This window comes from Aedes aegypti, chromosome 3, assembly GCF_002204515.2.
Source record: "Aedes aegypti strain LVP_AGWG chromosome 3, AaegL5.0 Primary Assembly, whole genome shotgun sequence".
NCBI classification, from domain to species: domain Eukaryota; kingdom Metazoa; phylum Arthropoda; class Insecta; order Diptera; family Culicidae; genus Aedes; species Aedes aegypti.
In genome coordinates, this window is record NC_035109.1 from 314,988,542 (window position 1) to 315,008,514 (window position 19,973).

The 19,973-nt window shown below is 37.9% G+C and overlaps 1 protein-coding gene across 12 annotated transcripts in view; it reads left to right on the top strand.

Annotated features, from left to right (window-relative positions):
• LOC5567364 (RNA polymerase II elongation factor Ell) overlaps positions 1-19,973 on the top strand; it is a 307,226-nt gene that overhangs the window by 235,986 nt on the left and 51,267 nt on the right. For all 12 annotated transcript variants that reach the window (XM_021852083.1, XM_021852072.1, XM_021852074.1 and 9 more), the window contains one exon: positions 18,510-18,790. In XM_021852083.1, coding sequence (XP_021707775.1) covers positions 18,510-18,790 — 281 coding nt within the window. The remainder of the gene's footprint in view (positions 1-18,509; positions 18,791-19,973) is intronic.

Below are 19,973 nucleotides of genomic sequence, written 5' to 3' on the forward strand. Positions count from 1 at the left end.
AAGAACATACACAAGTTTTAACAAAAGTTACCTTAAGATTTGCTTTAAGAATACGTCACAAATTTTTTTCCAACAATTTCTCTGTTTTCTAGAAAATTTCATTCACATTTCATTGGAGAAATGCATGGAAAACTTCTGGAAAAATGCTTAATAAAAAATTGAAACCTTCCTTGAGAAATTTCTTAGAACTATATGAGGAATTCCCAAAGAATTCTTAGGAGCAATCTCTGGAGTACTTCCTGGAGGCATCCTTAGAGAAATCTCTTATTAAAATCTTCAAGAAATTCTGAACAACAGTCTTGTAGAAAGTCCTAAGAAATCTGGAGAAGTTTCTGGATGAATATTCCAACATATTTTAAACGGGAGTCTTGGAGGATGTCCTAGAAAAACCGATTGAATCACTGAATGAAATTCTGGAGAACTAAGGGACTTAGTAGTATTTCTGAAATAATATATGAAGGAATTCCTGATGGAAGCCTTGAGGTATTTTTTGAAATTTTTTTAAATAAACACGGTTTTTTTAGATGCCCAAAACAAAATTTTTGGAGAAATTCCTTAGGAAAGTTCTTGGAGAGTTTTCATGGGAAATAATCACTAAATGAACACCTGAAGAAAAATGAAAATCCCTCATGTAAGGATGCATCTAACAAGAAGAAATTATTGGTCGTAATACCACGAGAAATTAAAAAAAAGTTTAAGAAATATTCTTAGAGAAATATCTGGTTTGATCATTCTTTTTCTTCCTGGTTCCTATTAGGTTTCGTTTTGTTTTTATTACAGTCTGTTTCGAATTTCATTTTTCATCTGGATCCGGAGATAATCCAAAATGCCTTGAGGACCGACGCGTAGCCATAACCCACGTTAATATCCCGGCCTATAGAATTTTTCTCTTGTTCGGATATTCGCTTTTCGAAACAATACTTTGATCAGGGTCTGCTTTGGAAATATGAATGAAATAGATGCAATCGTTTTCGAGTAATGAGAATTTTCGATTTTGGTACCATTCTGTCCAAAAATGATCTTGAAAACCTTAAAAAACATCGCATATCAATTTTAAGATTTCTTGGAGACAACTTTGCCAATTTGTATGATTTTTTCAATGAAGCTCGTCATTACTTTTCACTATATGGTCCATATTTTTTTTTTTTTTTTGATAAATTGGCTAAAACAAAATGGCGTCTTAAGAAATTTTATATGGAAGTGTCGGTCCCCCAAGAAATATCGCAATATCTTTAAAACCAGATAACCGTTGATCAATATCGATTCTTAAAATAGAAAGGTTTTTGAAAATTCGTGAAAAACTGGTGCAACTATATTAGGAAACAAAAAAAACTATCGCGCTTTGAATATTTTTTCTGGTGATAAAATGAGTTATAATAGAAGGGTTCATTTTTGCTAGTGAACAAATTAACCCTTCTATTAAAATTGAAATAACTAATAGGGTGCAGAGCTACACTTCCATGATTCACTTTGGCATGGCACTTTATCGGCCGAATTGTCTGAAACTTTGCAAAAAGAAGCTCTTCAATAGGACGCATATTGTGGCCAAGTGTGAGCCCAGTAGCTATTAAAAAGATCTACTGCCAAAGTGAATCAAAAGTGCCAAGAATAGGATACGGCTCCCTATGTTTGGATTTTCTCAGATCCAAGTATGTAATGAAAATGTAGTAAAGAATTCAATCAGGCAATCTCTGGAGATTATTTAAAAAACTGAGTTCTCTTCAATTAAAGTGTAGATAAACTGAAAGCTTACGAGAAGGCAAAATTCATGTAAATCGGTTATAAGACGGTTATAAAAAGAAAATTTGTTTCAATTTGTAGAAGAAGAAACCTGACAGGATTATTCCAAGAAATCCCCCATGACTGTTCCCTCGGTTCTTTAAGTAATTACTTTTCAGATTCTTTCAAAACATTATCTAGAGATTTATATACAGCTGAAATATACCAGAGATTTAAGTTGGAGAAAATCTTAAGAAATGTCTAAACAAAAATATATCGAAAAATTTTCAAGAGGAATCTTTAGGGAAATTCTCCAACTGATTTCTGCATACATCATACGGATTAAATTCCTGAAAAAGGCCCAGAACGACTGTCTTGGAGGATAATTCACTGACTGATTTCTTGGTGAAATTCATTGAGGTTTTCTTTGAGAAATCTCTGGATAATGTAACAATGAGAGATTCTCTCCTCTCTCGCTCTGTTTCGTTTATAACAGTTCAACTATAAAGCTTTTGGGAAGTTTTTCACTATGAATCGAAAGACAATGTCCTTTGATGTCGTGATCCTTCCTACAATTTAAAAACTGTCGTCTATCATGTTATCTATAAGTGAATTATCTAGGGACGGATCTGATGTAGTGGTTAGAACACACGCCTCTCACGCCGAGGACCTGGATTCGAATCAGTGTTTGGATTCTGATCCGAATAAGCCGATCGAGCCATATTCGGAGAGTGTAACAACTCGTGAACCGTAACAGTTCGTAGCACATCGCAATCGGAAAGCCATATGATTGTAAACATTCACTCTCTCGTTTGGTACGTGGCACTAGAGCGTTCAAGAGTAGTAACTCTCACAGACTGCAACAGTATCCAGCCATTCGGGTGATTCATGTTATGCATGAAATTCTTGAAAAAAAAAAAAACACTAGATGAAACTTGCACAGAAATAAAACATTGGGTAATGCCTGAAGTGATGAAATCATAGAAAAAAAATCATGTATAAATTTATATCGTAATACCTGACGAAATGTCCCGAGAAATCTTCAATGAAATTTTTAGAAGTATCCTAGGTGGATTGTTTGTTTCAATTATCCGAGGAATTCCTAAAAAAACTAAAAAAAATCCATGGTCTCCGGTTTCGGTTACGTGCTTCTTCAGATATAGGGTTTCTAAAGTTTCTTTATTTTTTTAGACACTCAGTTTCCTGATGATAGCCGATAGTCGCAACGCAAGATAGATACTAAAAATCTGAACTGCAATAAAAGATCATCCCAGTTTCATTCAGCGTTCCGTTGATTTATATTTTCAATGCCACTAACTACCGTGGTCGTTGCCCCCGTGGTTCTTCCTGCAAGTGCTACCGTGGTGAACAGTAAACCCGTATAGTGAGTTATTGGAACTTCATCGCCTGGACACTGCCCTAGTAAATCACACCTAATGGGGTGCAATTCATTGGGAATCACAAGCAATATCATTATCCTTCTACCTCCTTGACTTCCAAGCTGCACACAGCCAATCCGATTGATTGTTGCCATTCCGTGCCCTGCCGCCGTGTTTTTTTTCCTAGGAGGAAAAACAACCCCATAATCGTTACCCATTCACACTTAATGGCCCCCGTTTAGCATTCCCGGAGCTCCCCTGATTAAATGACCACCTGTTGCTCTGGCGGATTGAATTGCATCGTTCTTTGTTTCCTTGCACTAGTTTCGCACGACGCCGCCGTGCCACTGGGACCCATTTCCAATGCACGGTGGTTCGATCTGGAACAAATTTCGGTCAAAACCACAAACTATCATTTATATGATAAATATTGTTGCATTTCTGATTAACTTTTATATTTCTCGCGTAACAATTCAAAAGGGCCAATGATAAAATTTTAAACAAATCGGAGTTTGAAATCATTCGATAGCATCTCCCAACACACACAATCTATGTAAATATTGTCAACGTAATCATAAAACTTACCGTTATAAACCCGATTTTCAAAAGTGCCAATAATCGCTTTTTTCCATATCATTCATTGGCCCTCTGCTTAAAATGGCCAATGATTGGATCTTTCTTTATCAAGAGGGCCTACAATCGGAACATTTCGCAAACTGTAATTGGCCATTGAATGATGACCAATGACTCTTTCTCGCTCATTCGTAGTAAACCAAAAGGGCCATATCATGGGCCAATGCACACTAACAAAATTCAAGTTGGCCTATAAAAAAGGTTGAAAATCCAAACTCAACATTTTTCTACCTCTTTGGCAGTTTTGAGAATAAAATTGATTATTAACGTGCATTTCGTCACTCAGCGTACAAGATATCACATTGATTGATTTGAATACTGAGAAATTGGAATTGAAAATGTGGTGAACAATATTCACGTCGAATTCAACGATCTGAGGATTGGCCCTTTTGAATTGTTTCGCGAAATTTGACATACTTTTGTGACATTGTGGATTTCCATTTTTTAAATGTTTTAGGCAAGCCAGGATAAATATTACCATTCCGAGAAAACAATTTTGATTTTCAAGATTTTGGTCGCCCCCGAACCATTGTGCATTGCATCGCAATGGCTCTTTTAGAAGCAGAAGGTGCCGTCCCCAGAATAAGGAGAAAAAGTGCAACAAGACACCAAGCCAGCTATCTAGAATTGCTTGAGATTGCCTTATTGCCGATTGGTGCGATGATTGCGAAGCCCCTCTTATACACGCAAAAGTCGCTCGCAAGGTGTTTATTTTAATGGCTTCGATCACTACCGGGGGGGTTAACCAACTCGTTTGTTCCGTCCATTCCGGCCAATAAACATTATCAGCTTGGATTGCATTTGCGTTGTGGTTGTCGATTAGGGTGGCCCATGATCATCAAAGCGCTAGGTTATATCCCCCAAATTTGATCATTCTGGTTGAATCTAATACAATGGATTCAATCCATCAAATCTAAACGGGGGTTTAACAAGCTTGAAGTTTGTTACAGAAATTCGAGAAAATGTACGTTACAATTAAATTCAGTTAGTGAGATGAAGATTCCTCTATCACAGTAGATAAGATTGTGATAAACAAGAAGTTTGAAAACAACTTTTTTTTCTTACTAATCGCTCTCTGTAACAATCATGATCCGCTGCACATCACGAGAGTCTGTTTATCGTCTATCGCTACAGCTCTGATTATATCGTGGGGATAACAGTGCATGATTAAACCCATCTAAACAAGTCCCAAACCTAGGGGGGCACCATTGCTATCAGATGCTCGTGGATTGTTTGTCACACAAGTAAAATATCCCCCGTAGTAAATAAGCGAGAAAAATGAAAGAGGCTAATCTGCAAATCGTAGACATTTAGACATTCTTGATCGAAGATTCAGTACCAATGAATCAAATTGTCATCAAAATCGACGGAAAACAAACAACAAAGCAGACGTGCTCACAACCGTTTATCCCAACTTTTGCGAATTATGATACAATCAAAAGAAAAATCGTCATGACAATCACATGAGGCAACATTGTTGCGGAATAGCATTGTTGCAACAAGAATAGAAGAGGACAATGTCTTTGTTGCTGCGTGTTGGTGGATAATTGATTCACTCAGTACTATATTATTAATCGTATTTCAAACCCATTCTCATTTTGCTAGCTTCAAACTTGTGTTCGACACTCATTATAATCTATAACGTGGCCCATAATATTTAAAATTTCAAATAGCACGACTCGTTAACATGACTGGATTTAAACATCATCTGCAGACTGACCTCTTACGAGTCTACAAACCTATTAGGCCCCAGAAGTTATGCCCTGAACAATTCAGCATAGTTCTAGTTAGGCCACTACAGCTAGGCACTTTTAATCAACATGGATTCAGTTAGGCCCTCTTGTCAATAGTCATCTTTATCGATAACTGAGCTCATTTGCACAATTTACAAATAATATTAAACGATTATGTGAGAAAAACACAATATAGCGGTAAAATGTCGTGGAAAATGAGAAAAAAATGTATAAAATAATCAATCTGGTTTTGATTTCACATTTCAGTTGGGCCCTTTTATGGCCAGTTAGGCCCTTTCAAGTTTTTAATGAACAGATAGGCCCTTTCAAAAGCTAACAGAAATCGGTCATAAAAATGCGTTTTGTGTGTTCGTGAGAATATGTAGAGATAATTTGCGTAGATATTGATAAGAATAGTGAACAATCGGGGGCCTTCCTTAGCCGAGTGGTAGGAGTGCGCGGCTACAAAGCAAAGCAATGTTGAAGGTTTCTAGGTTCGATTCCCGGTCGGTCAAAGATCTTTTCATAATGAAAATTTCCTTGACTTCCCTGGGCATAGAGTATCATCGTACTTGCCACACGATATACTAATGCAAAAAAAGCTACTTCGGCAAAGAAAGCTCTCAGTTGAAAACTGGAAGTGCTCATTGAACACTAAGCTGAGAACATTTGTTCTTGGCTGTGTGGTTATTGGTACACCGACTGTACACAGCGAATAATCTTTCTATTGCTCTGACAAATTCTCCTGCTGAAAACCCGTTATTTCATATCATATCGTTCATATCATATTTAAACTTTTATTTTGATCATAGATCCAAATTTGAACCTTGACACTTTTGATCATTTTTGACGTTCACTTAGTCGATTTTACTTTTACTAGGGGTTTTACTTTTTAACATTGGGGTTGTTCCTGTCTGCTTTTTTTTGACGAGACACGAAAAACAAAATACACCCAATATTAAAGTTAAAACCAAAAGGTGTTAAACATTTCAAAACCAATAAAAAAAATTGTTATTTTTTCAACTCAAACAAAGCTTTAAAAATGTAGAAAATGTAGGACAGAGCTTAAGAACCCTATTAGGGCATCGATTCGTCTGATATGAATTTCTGTCATAAGCACAGGGCTGGTAGCGAGTCACTTTTTAGTGACAGCCACTATTTTTGACCTTGGCAAGAAAAAGTCATTACAGTCAACTCTCCCTTACTCCCTTCTGTGTCACGTAGATAAATATGTCAAAATTTTATTATTTTCACAACAAAATTGCTATTTTGAAAGCACATAAATTGAAAAATATGTGTTCTGTGTCTCGATACCTCCTAGTTACTATATTTGGTTTAAAAGTCAATTTTTCAGTAAATTCAGGATTTTAAATAAAGTTTTATAAAATGAAGAAAATCTGAAGCAGTTTCTTGAACTTGAAATTATTCTAAATCATAGTGATTGTTGTGATGACTTCTCTAGAAGTAGCCATTTTCGAGTTATTTCAAGTTTAATGCAAAAATCTATGGATTAAATAATAAAATGGGCCATTTTCATTAGCCAATCGCGATTTTTCATCAAGAAAAATAAGTCAGTACGAGAGAAATATGGCCCATTCTCTTGAAAACCTATTGTTCTTGATAAAGAATTGTGAATAATAAACATAAATGGCCTATTTTATTATTTAATTACATTATCAATTAAATGCATTAAACTTAAAATAACTCGGTAATTGTTATTTCAAGATTCTTATTTTATCATCAAAACTTGTTTTTTCATGATAAAAAATAAAATATATTTTCAGTGTATATTTTTTTATTGTAGTCCAAACGGTTCACTATAACTTCTCCATAAAACATTTTTCTCTAAAATCAACAGTTTCGGAATCAGCATTTTTTAAATAAATTGCATGCAAAAACTCATAGGCCATTTTAAAAACTTATTCGTGAGTCAAAATGATCGATTTATATATGGAAAACACTTATTCTACCGTTTTTTACTGTTTGATTTTTTCCAAACAAAAAAGGACCACCTTCTAGTTCATTGTGTTGATTGGTTCCGCTGCTGGTCGTTGTAAGGGGTTATCCCAAGTCAACATGACTGCTGTGTGGCAAGGCGACCACCTAGTGTTCCCGCTCTACCTACTAGTGAGGTCGTTATCAGCGAGCGATAAGATAACAATCATCCACAGCACCAACCGGTGTGGTGGAGCTGCTGGATGAAAAGCAAAATGTACAAATTGCTTTATCTTAAAGTTGTTTCCCGTGCTTGTTTGGCTGGGCTTCACGTTACTGAAACAATGATGGACTATTTTATGGCACGATCGCAAAGTCTGGTTCCCCAACAGGGAAAATTCCATATCGTACTTACAAAATGTTACGCAATCAACCAAAGTCGGAGCCTCTCGGTGATGGTTATGTCATAAGAAGGGAATCACTACAAGATTCGAGATAGTCGTTTCAAATCGACTCGTTAGGGGGCGTTATTCAACCTCAGCTCTCGAGTGTGTTAACAAAGGTGTAGAATGTAGATCCTGTCGGCAAGAGCAGGACCAACTTTAATTAAAAATTTCTCCCATAACGACTGACGTTGATGACGACTAAAAGGACGACGACGTCGTTGTCGGCAACATTGTGGATCAGGCACAGGGCAAAAAAGTGGTATTGAATCTACTTCGGCTTACGACCAACCACCGTACGTATTGATGGCTGAAGTGGCGACAGGATGACAGCGCACAATGGTCCAGATCTGCAAAACCATAGCAAATTTGCGCATTCATATCTACTGTCTACATATCTAAATTTCTGTTTTTCATCTATTTAGAGGCTCTCAACTTAAAAAAAGTTTATTTAAACTTAGGCAAAATATTCAGCTGTAATCGATTTCTTCGAAGATTAACTCTTGCTGAACTTTTCTAAACGACCTAACATTGAAAGCCTCTCATTTTTTACTGTCTCTTTCATCGATTTCTAAACCGCATTCACATCTTCCGATGCACTTCTTGTACGAATCGATGATATTATCTAGCGATATATAGTAAAAAACTTTTCAAAAGCTTCGGTATTGGACTAAGAGATTGTACTGGAGAAGATAACATTGTTACTTAGGTCATTTGGAAAAATTCAGTAAGAAATAATTGAATTTGAAAGCAAAAAATAAGATTTGTTTGGACATATGCACCTAGGGTTTAGGGTCCAAACATAAAGAAAAACTGATGTTATAGATGATTTTGTTTTTCTATTTGCTGTGTTATTCAGCGTTTTAGAAAACTAGACCTCCGTGCAACGCCAACCGCAGAGCAGACTAACGAGCAACCGACATCACTATCTGCTCTGGTTTGCTGGCCAGATCAGGATTTGTAGGAAAAAAAGTGCGAGCCAGAAAAAAAAACCTAGTCCGAGTTTGATAATGGCTCTAATCGGATTTGCATTTCCACACCAAACCGGATGATATGAGATCGCCGGAACCTGTTTCGAGAGGCTTGCGCTGCTGGTAACAAAGTGGTATTGAACTAATTTTTACACTTTTGAATGTTGGAAACGGTTTTAAATAGAATCACGGTTATGTCACTGCAAGCACTATGCGAAAAATCCATTTCCGTTTTCCATTTAAATTAGCGAAAATTCGCATGAATGATGAACGATGGTACTCCACACGTGTTAGGGGATTCAAAGACTTCTGCTTCTGTTAACTAAGTAGAAGGTCTCTACTCATCCACTAATGAATCAGTAGCATTGATAAATATCATATCTCCATAACTGTCAGTTTACGTAAGGAAAATTACTAATCTTCACAAATTTCACATCTTTGTGATGATCATGATCTTCTCAATCATCAGTTGCTGCAAGAACGTGACCAGGACAGTTTTAGATTTATATCTATAGCACAAACAAACAGACGTAACACTTAGAACAAATTTCGTTAAAATCCATCGCCTAGTTCACACCTCATCATCTGGTGAGCATGTTGCACGTTTGAAATGAGCATTAAATGAGTGGTCAATGGAAATTTCGTCAGTGTTACGTCTGTTTGTCTGTGTCTATAGCTTCGTATTGGCTAGAAAATTATTCGTACTTAACTCGCCTTATTTCTGTTTTTAATATAGGCACAGATAACAGATGTTTATGCTAGAGCAAAAATCTTCTGAAAACTTGTGTAAATATTCAAACTAAAACACGTTGAAAACACTAGCGCCGCCACACAACGTATTGCTGCAATCAGTGGTGAATATAAGTATCTTGAAATGTTTCATATTCATCACAGACATTACCATGGGAACTTAGCGATAACAGCGCCACCACGATATTGCTACTTGTGTTGCCACTTAAAATCGCCATTAATTGTCTTACACAGTTTTACAATCGGACATAAACATCTGTTATCTGTGATATAGGATTTCCTTTAGCACGGTTCAAGCGATGGCATATTTTATTATTGTTAATTATTTGCCATTTTGACTTTTGGCCATTGATATGCTTTCTGATTACCGATTTTAAACATTTCAAGCTAGAATTAGGGCGAATTACATTCGATTTCTCTTTATCGATCTTCTCTTCTATGAACAAATGTAACAATATGCAAGTTTGTTGGCATGTTCCCAGCTCAGGTTGCAATCTTGTCACATTTTTTCATAAAAGAGAGGATCGATGAAGAGGGTTCGAATGTAATTCGCTCTAAATTTAGTTCACGCTTGATTTAGAAAATCTGAATTAAAAAAAGACACGGACTGCAAAAGCTACTCAGACTGTAACTTAACACTGAAGAAGCCCTTAAATTTTGAGCGTGAGACATTTCGCATGTCCATTCGACCAAAGTCCCTTCGGCAAAATGTACATTCGACCAAATGTCCTAAAGCCGAGGGGCGTCTATGACATTTGGTCAAAAGACATTTGGTCGAATGACGTTTAGTCAAAAGAATGTATGGTCGAGCGGACATTTCGTCGAATGGAAATTTTATCGAAAAATTTAAAATTGAACATCTGACATCTGGTCGAAGGGGAATTTAGCCAAAAGGACATTTATATTATTATTATTATTTCTGATATTTACTCTGACTATCGGTGATAGTGGGACCTCTATAACAGTGGTTCCCAACCTTATTGAGGCTGCGACCCCTTTTGAAGCTCTTCAAATATCTCGCGGACCCCTTACAATACCATCAGATTTTATGGAATGATCTCATAATACATCAACGGATATCCATCACAGATAATGTAAGAATTCTGCTATAATTCCCTGGAGTCCAATAAGCTCCCTAAGAAACTACCAAATAAATATTTCTATGGAGCTGATAAGGAACTCAAAAAATGATCTCACCAAAATCCAATAATAAATCTTGTAGGTCGGGTAGTTGGGAAGATTCCAACACTTACGAATAGTTTGTCAAAGTTTTACAATAATGTAGTGTAGTTTTTTTTGACAATCATCACAATAGGTTTTCACCAGATTCGGAAAATTATGGTGACAGATTCAATAGTATACTATTGGAGGAAACAATTAAGAACTTGTCTCAAGCACCAAAATACAGCTGTTCACTTAATTTAAGGTCGCTGAATGTATTGCCGTTTTCCAAAACGTCATAAAACGTCTTGTTTTTGAGATATTAATGGGTAAAAATACATTATTTATCGAGTTTATCGAACAAAGTTTGTAATACTTTCGTGATTAAAAAGGTACTTTTTGATTATTTGGAAAAGTATTAAATTTAAGTAAAAAGTTATAAACGAAAATGATTTTAAACGATTTTTTTCATACAAATTTGTGTACTTTGTGTTAAAAAATTCGTAACTCTTTTACAAGATTTTTAACATTTTTCATGTCTTCTACAAAGTTGTTAAACATCTTAAAACGCGTGTTTTTGCTGAACATTGCACCTCTCTATCTCTTAAAGTAAAAGAATTATCAGTCGAATTCGTTTTAATAAGGCTTATTTGTTTGATAGTTAAAATCCATGCAAAGACGCTTATAGACAAAAGTTTTTATCAACTGCCGAAAGGGGAGATATGGTACTTTCATGATTTGTAAGAGTTGTCTGCGCCATTTTGCGCCAAAACCAGTTATAGAGGCCTAAACTACCCCTTGAAAAAAGAGTAATTCATGAATAACTTTGTTACTTCAAAAGATAGGGTGATGATATGTTCAGCAAAAACACGCGTTTTTCTATGACAAACAACTTTGTAGAAAACACAAAAAATGTTAAAAATCTTGGAAAAAAGTTATGATAAAAAATATGATTTTTAGGGGTCATTCACATACAACGGCATATATCTCAAAAAGTATAAGAGATAGAAAAATTGTGTCTTCGACAAAGTTGTTTCAAATTGCCAATTCTACAACTTTGCCGAAGACACCATATGTCTATCTAAATGTTTTGAAAAAATAGTTTTTCTATCTCACTGCTAGGTGGATTGATCACAAAACTTTTTTCGTCAAAAGTTGCGCTTTAATATACCAAGAAACTTCTCCGAACAAACTATATCGCTAAAATCAACGGTTTGGGCGCTATTCAAAAAGCGCATGAAAACGAGAAAATAAAACACAGTGTGTTGCAATAAAACTGTGTTCCATTAGTGAGTGAATTACGAAGAATATTAACAAATCACAGTTGAAATTGATGCAACTTTGACAACCTGTAGCACAAAATTGTGACGTGCTGGAACATTTCAGAGCGCGGTAAAGGATTCAGCCACATCAAATTTACTGAGTTGATCTTTAAGACATGCGTTTTTTTAGTTCCGCTGTGTAGTTCAACAAAAAAACTTACAAGTAACTTTTAAAGGAATCTTGCAAAATTTGTCAAATATTGGACTTAGAGCTAGGAATTGTCTATGGATACCTTTAGAAATGATGTTAGTTTGATTTTCAAATTCGCGCTGGAAAAAATATTGGAGGCAAATCAATGAAATTTAATAAAACTTACAATTTCTATTTTATCAATATTTACGTATTTTAAACAAAAAACAAGTTACATTCGAATACTACACTACTGATTCGATTTTGTCAGCCCCTATTTGCGAAATAATCTTTGTTCTCACCTTTCATAGACAATTTTTTTCCAAATATTTTTAATTTTATTAAAGTTATTAAAGTTTGATGAGGAGTGCCAGAATGTGACGGATGAGAAGAATGTTGCCAGAAGTCGGATGTTAGTGTCTGGTACCCGGCAGAATAGAGAGCGGTACAAGGAAGCTAGAGCAGCCGAGAAACGAATTCACCGCAGAAAGAAAAGGCAGTATGAAGAAGACATTATTACTGAGGCGCAAAACAGCATCGAACAAAACGATATGCGGAGATTTTACGAAACTGTCAATGGCGTACGGAGAAAAACTGCGCCGTCTCCCGTCATGTGCAATGACCGCGAAGGTAACTTGCTGACAGACAAAATCTTGGTGGCTGCCAGGTGGAAAGAACACTTCGAGCAATTGTTGAATGGAGAGAACACGAGCGCGTCTGAGAACAGATTAATCATCAGCAACGATGGACAAGCTGTGGAGCCCCCGACGCTAGATGAGGTTAGAAGAGCGATTAAGGAGTTGAAGAACTGTAAGGCTGCTGGAAAAGACGAGCTCCCGGCCGAACTTTTCAAGCACGGTAGTGAGCAGCTGTACGAAATGCTGCACCGTACTCTGTTAAGGATATGGGAGGAAGAAGAATTGCCTACTAGCTGGCTGGAGGGCCTCATCTGCCCTCTGTATAAGAAGGGCCACAGATTGGAGTGCGCCAATTACCGAGGAATAACGCTCCTCAATTCGGCGTACAAAATAATGTCACGTGTTCTGTTCAACAGATTGAGACCGCTGGAGGAGTCCTTCGTCGGCGAATACCAAGCTGGTTTTCGTGAGGGCCGATCAACGACGGATCAAATGTTTACCTTGCGACAAATCCTTGATAAGTTCCGGGAATACAACTTGCAGACACATCATCTGTTCATTGATTTCAAGGCGGCGTACGATTCAGTAAAGAGAAATGAGTTATGGCAGATAATGGTAGAACACGGTTTTCCGGCGAAACTGATTAGACTGATTCGTGCAACGTTGGATGGATCGAAATCAAGTGTGCGGGTTGCGGATGAGACTTCAACCTCCTTCGTAACCTTAGATGGATTGAAGCAAGGAGATGCGCTTTCGAATCTTTTGTTCAACATTGCTCTCGAAGGAGCTATAAGGAGAGCGGGCGTGCAAAGAAGCGGTACCATCGTCACCCGGTCGCATTTGCTCCTGGGTTTTGCGGACGATATCGATATAATCGGAATTGATCGTCGAGCCGTAGAAGAGGCATTCGTGCCTTTTCAAAGGGAGACAGCGAGGATTGGACTTACCGTCAACACCAGCAAAACTAAGTACATGATCGCTGGTAGACAGCGTGGTTCCAATCGTGACGTTGGTAGTGAAGTGGTGCTAGATGGTGAAAAATTTGAAGTAGTGGAAGAATTTGTGTATCTTGGTACTTTAGTGACTTGCGATAATGATGTTACCCGCGAGGTGAAAAGGCGTCTTTCAGCTGCGAATAGGGCTTTTTACGGGCTCCGTAACCAGCTTAAGTCCCGTAGCCTGCAGACGAAAACAAAATTCGCGCTATATAAGACTCTTATCCTTCCGGTTGCTCTATACGGCCATGAATCCTGGACGTTAAAAGAGGTCGACCGGAAAGCATTTGGAGTTTTTGAGCGTAAAGTGCTGCGAACAATACTCGGCGGTAAACAAGAAAATGGCATCTGGCGGCGTCGCATGAATCATGAGTTGTACCAAGTATATAAAGAAGTGGATATTATCAAGCTCATAAAACACGGCAGGCTGCGTTGGGCTGGTCACGTGGTACGAATGCCGGAAGAACGACAAGCAAAAATAATATTCAGTAGAGAACCCGGACGAGGCCGTCGGCTTCGTGGTAGGCCGCGCACACGTTGGCTTTTTGCAGTTGAAGAGGACTTAAGGGCACTTAACGTTCAGGGCGACTGGAAGCGATTGGCTCAGGACCGAGCCCAGTGGAGAAGAATTATCCATTCGGCGTAGATTCAACGTAGCGGATTGTAGCCCATCAAGTATCAAGTAAGTAAAGTTCTTATGAATATGCATAGCATACAAAATTAATTTAATAAATTGTTTACTTTTAGCTGAAAACCGATTTGAAAAAGGGGCTGACCCAATCGAGTCCTACAAAATTGTCAACTTTAGATCTCAGTTATTAATGGACCGGTTTGAATGAAAATTTCCGAAGCTTTTGATACTGAACGAATACATAACGAATTTCAACATATATTTTTCAGTAAACAAGTTTGCCAAATAATATTTCGGTGTAGGGCTTCCATATTTTCAGATAAATCATTTATAATATTTCGTCAAAAATTTCACTATAGTCAAATCGTTATTGCTGTTGAGCTCGTAATAAGAAAAAAATAGTCAAAAATGTACACATTTAATTTAGAATACCGAATCTCTGCTAATTTTAATCGAGTAGTTGGCAAACAAATTTCCTGGGATCTTAGCAAATAAAAGCTGAGTATCAGTAAATCGTGCTTCGTTGCTAAGCAACCGGACAATTTGTTAGCTGAGTCTCGGTTAAAATCGGGAAACCGAAATTCGCACAGCCGAGCTTGTGAAAAAAATCTAAGCGTGTATGTTAAAATTCAAGTTCTGTCTGAAAAGCTGTGAAAATATTATTCAAATCGGTTCATAAATAGCTGAGCCTTCCAAAGTTGACAATTTTGTATGGAAAACCGAATAAGTTGTAATTGTATTGTCTAATCCATAGGTTCCCAAACTTTTCGAATGCGTGACCCACCTTGGCGTTAAGCGTCTTTCTCGCGATCCACTAAGAGGGAATAAATGAAAAATTAATTTTTAGGTCATTAGTTACTTCGTCGCACATTTACCTAAGTAATCAAATAGCTTTTTCATCTAGCCTGCTTCCTAAAACTGACGATGTGATAGTCTTTACATTAAAAGATATAATAGCCCTATAAGGCCAAGAAAGGAATTAGCGGGTAAGTGGTTACTTTGGTAGATTATTTCCAAGATTTCCAGTGAAATTACACCGAAACCTCAGTAGTTGAACGTTTTGTGAGAAATCACCGAATGATCTGTACAATTATCGAACAAAATCATTAAAAAAAACTAGCAAATAACCATACCAGGGAATGAACTCTCGTCATTTTGATCAGGAAGCTGGGATGTTACCCCTAACCTAGCATCCAATTCTACACAGTTCGAACGAAACGTGTAAATTTCTGAGACATATAATGCACACAATTGGAGCGTGGCAAATCATGGATACTTACATGTTATGTCATGTAAACTTCAATTATATGTCATGTAATCCAGCAGGATCCTCTGTGATTACGTGACATATGACACATATTTACATTATTTCAGACTTAAATTTACATGACGTAATGTTTACATTGCATAAATCAAGTTTACATGTCGTGTAATCTTCATTATTTTTAACTGTGTAAGTTCCAGAATCTTTACCTTTTTATTCAGAATTACCTCATAATTCGGGCCATAAACCTATAAGTCCATTCATATTCTTATAAGTAAAATCCTGAACAGCATTTTCATAGATTCCAGAAAGAAATTTTGAATCGATCGTAAAGGTTTTATCGAAGAAGTCAAGCTACTTCTGAGGAGCAAGCATGGGATAATTCACTCACTCACCCGAACGTAACCGATAAAATATAGCAAAGTATCTGCTGCCACCGAATGTTCAGTGACAGCCGAACGCTACTAGAGTGACCGCGATCCTGACGAATCGCAAACGAGTTAAACCGAAAATCAAAAGATTCGCGGAGCGGCGAGAGGACCAATCCGCTCTTAACTGGGAGGTATGAATGAACGCGTTCACCATTCAATCACTGAATGCATTCAGGGGAATGTACGGATTTTGCGCTTACTGAATCATTCCGCTGGGTACATTTCCAGTCAGTGAGTGCTCATCAGCACTCAAACACGAATGCCACTCGGGCGGAATCGGAATGTGAATAATCATTCGCATTTGCGAATCATTCTGCTACCGTTTTTGTCTAACTTGTCGCTCAGCGAAGAAATAGAAAGCGCATTGGAAATTGAAACACTCAGCTTGGTTCGAGAAACGGCAACCTCGCTCTTGAGTGCATGTGAAAGTGAGAGAGGGAAACGCAATAATCGAGTGAGTGTTTCCCATGCTTGCTGAGGACAAGAAAACACTTGGTGAAGTGTTAATAAAAAAAGACCTATTGAAGTTTCTTCAGTTTAATTTCAGACAATCTAGAGCTTTGACCGGCCAGACCTCTAAAATTGATCATTTTGTATGGAAAACAGAAATGATTCCTGGCTTCAGCGATAATAATAATGTAAATGAAATGTCGATTGAAAGAAACAAGCAAGGAAGGGCAACCGTCAAATAAGATGGAGAGAACCTGCCTAGCATCCTACTCATGAAACGATAACCATCATACTATTAAACCCTTCTTGCCTATAAAAACCCATAATATATACTACCAATTAACTAAAACTAGGGATTAAATTCTGATCAAATTTAGAGTCAATATCTTGGCTCTGTGCAAATCATGATCCGGAGGGATAATGATAAAACCCATCTAAACAAGCCCCAAACCACTATTGCTATCATATGTCTGGGAATTTTTTATCACACCAGTAAAATAAAATACCTATCTCCAATGGTGAATAAACGAGAGAAATGGGTTTTATCACTGCTCTCTCTTTGGGGCTATGGTTCACTGCTGTTATTGATCAAGCTTGTTACAACTTGCTTAACATTGCAGATCATGGACCGATACGGATGTAATATTTTTTTCTTTGTTTACTTTGATCTTGCTTCGAAATCACATAAGAACGAATTCGGCAATGCCTGACTATAATCTTGGCTGTCAAATAGTTTGACTATCATCAGTGCTCAACAGCAATCTTGACATTCGATTGATTCGAAGAATAATCAGTTATTTTTAATGACTTTCGTACTGTAGAAGTCCAATGCTTTGTGATGGTTTTGCAGTTATCTTACCGTTGTTTTGTAGAATATGTCATAAATTTATCTGACTATACTTGAGAAACTCTCCTTGTTTTATCATTTCTATGTGTCAACCAGGAATAGTCCTTACCAGCTAAGTTTGCTCTATTAGTAATACAGTGGACTCTCCACATCTCGATGTTCTACATCTCGATATCTCTCCCTATGTCGATGATTTTTTCGGTCCCTTCATTCTGCATACATTCATTTTTACTATTCATATCTCGATATCCTCCTTATCTCGATATCTCCCTATTTCGATGTGATTTTAATTCTCGATTTTTCTCCGTATGTCGATATTGCCATTATCAAAGGTTACTAGACTAGATTTTAGGGATTGAAATCAATTTGCGAAGACGAAATAACGTCTGTTTGTTTTTAATTTTCCTGGTAACGGAGTGATTTTTAATCTAGTATTCATTAACAATTTGTCTCGATCTCTCCCTATCTCGATGGTGCCTTCGATATCGATATGTGGAGAGTCGACTATATGAGAAGAAACGAAGACATTGATGAAACTCGAATCGGGATAATAACTAGTGTGATTTGAACCCGACTAGCTTGCTTCTTAGCCTAAACTAAATTAAGCAGCTATGAAGTAAGACCAGGTCTTCGTACAGATGGGATTATTTTTCTTTCCAGAGTAAGAAGATCTTTTTGTCTGCCACAATTAATAAACACATCCTATGTATTAACTGTGGAACATTAAGCAAAGAAGCTTTATACCAATTCATATGTTATATAAATAAAAAAATAAAAAAGGAATCAACGGCCTTACGGTTACGGCTCTTTGGCCTACTCTTACTAAACCAACAAATTTCATATCTATGACCTTCACCAAAACCGGATAGCTTCGCTTATCTTAATGAAGTCAAGATCTGCATCACAGGCAAGTAAACACTTTCGATTGCTTAGCACAACTGCGGCACCATCGCCAAATCAAAAACAAAAGCAGTCCTAATTATTTAAACATTGTTCCAACTAAGTAGTAATTTCGCAAACTACCACCGCATTGTACTAATATCTCCGTCCAACTTTCTTCTCCTCTCTCTCCCGCAGCTCAAATTCGGCACCGCACTCAATCCCTCCATCCAGTTCGCCAACGGGCAGGGCTACCTGTCGTTTCCCTCCGGCAACGGTAACAATGTCCAAAAGTTCAGCTTCTCGATCTCGGACATCGAGGGCGGCGGCTCGATGGAGTGCATCCAGCAGAACCAGGGCCAACAGCTGCAGAACATGGGCCACATCCAGCACAAGATGCGGATACACGCCAACGACGACGTGTACGAGAAGACGCGGGAGCGGATGGCTGCCGTCGAGGAGAACCAGAAGAACAAATGGTGAGTGTTTGTAGCATTTGCGGTGTCATCCTCTGGGAAGTGTAGTTGTTGACTTCTTATCCATGGGTCGCATCACCAACCAAAGGGAACTCCCAGATTTTTTTTTTCTCTCTCACTAATAAGCACCCTTCTCGTGGTGATTGTGGAGATGCAGAGGTATTTTCGGTCTCTAGATTTGTTAAAATGTGCGAGCATATGCGAAAGGTCAGAGTATGCTATGCTATTTTATGCTATTCGATTATCTTCTGGGAATTGTGCACCTGTTTCCGATTAGCAGGATCCCTGAACCGCACCGGAGTCCTTCAACTGGCTTTCAGTGTTAATGATATGCGAATCCGTCGAGTCTCGGTCCCCGTGTGCCTCGTTATAGCTCAAAAACCAGCTTGACGGAAGGAAATCGTTTACATGGGGCTCCATTTTTCTAGGTCAGTCGGTCTTGAAGTCTGGTTTCGTAGCCATCGTGGCTGGTTGCTGGTTGCTATGCATATCTACAGCTTTTTACGCATACTGTGAGTGCGAACAGCAGTGAAGATCTCGAACTGCAAATCCGGCTGAACGCCTGAAGTCTCGCTGCGCCCAGCTGTGCCAACCGAGCAATTTTCCCACTCACTTCCAAACACTCCGAATTACTTAACGGATGGATTGAGCTTCGGGGGGGTTTACGTCATCGCGGTGAGCTTTTTTTTTCGCTCGCGGAGCTTGTCTGCATACCGAAATCAAGCGAACCGCGTTTGTCTCCCGTAAGGGCTGTATCGAAATATAATTATCAACATATTTAACTGTCTCAGAAAAGTTGGGTCGATCTTACCAACTTTTTATGGTTCACGGTGTAGTGTTGTAAGATGATTGTTCAGTTAGAAAATCAAAATCAGAGAGAGACATGTTACTGGAAATAGGTAATTTTTTTATGATTTTCTGTTGGGATTTTCCGTTGATCTTCTTCTTCTTTCTGGCGTTACGTCCCAACTGGGACAAAGCCTGCTTCTCAGCTTAGTGTTCTTATGAGCACTTCCACAGTTATTAACTGAGAGCTTTCTATGCCAATGACCATTTTTGCATGTGTATATCGTGTGGCAGGTACGAAGATACTCTATGCCCTGGGAAGTCGAGAAAATTTCCAACCCGAAAAGATCCTCGACCGGTGGGATTCGAACCCACGACCCTCAGCTTGGTCTTGCTGAAT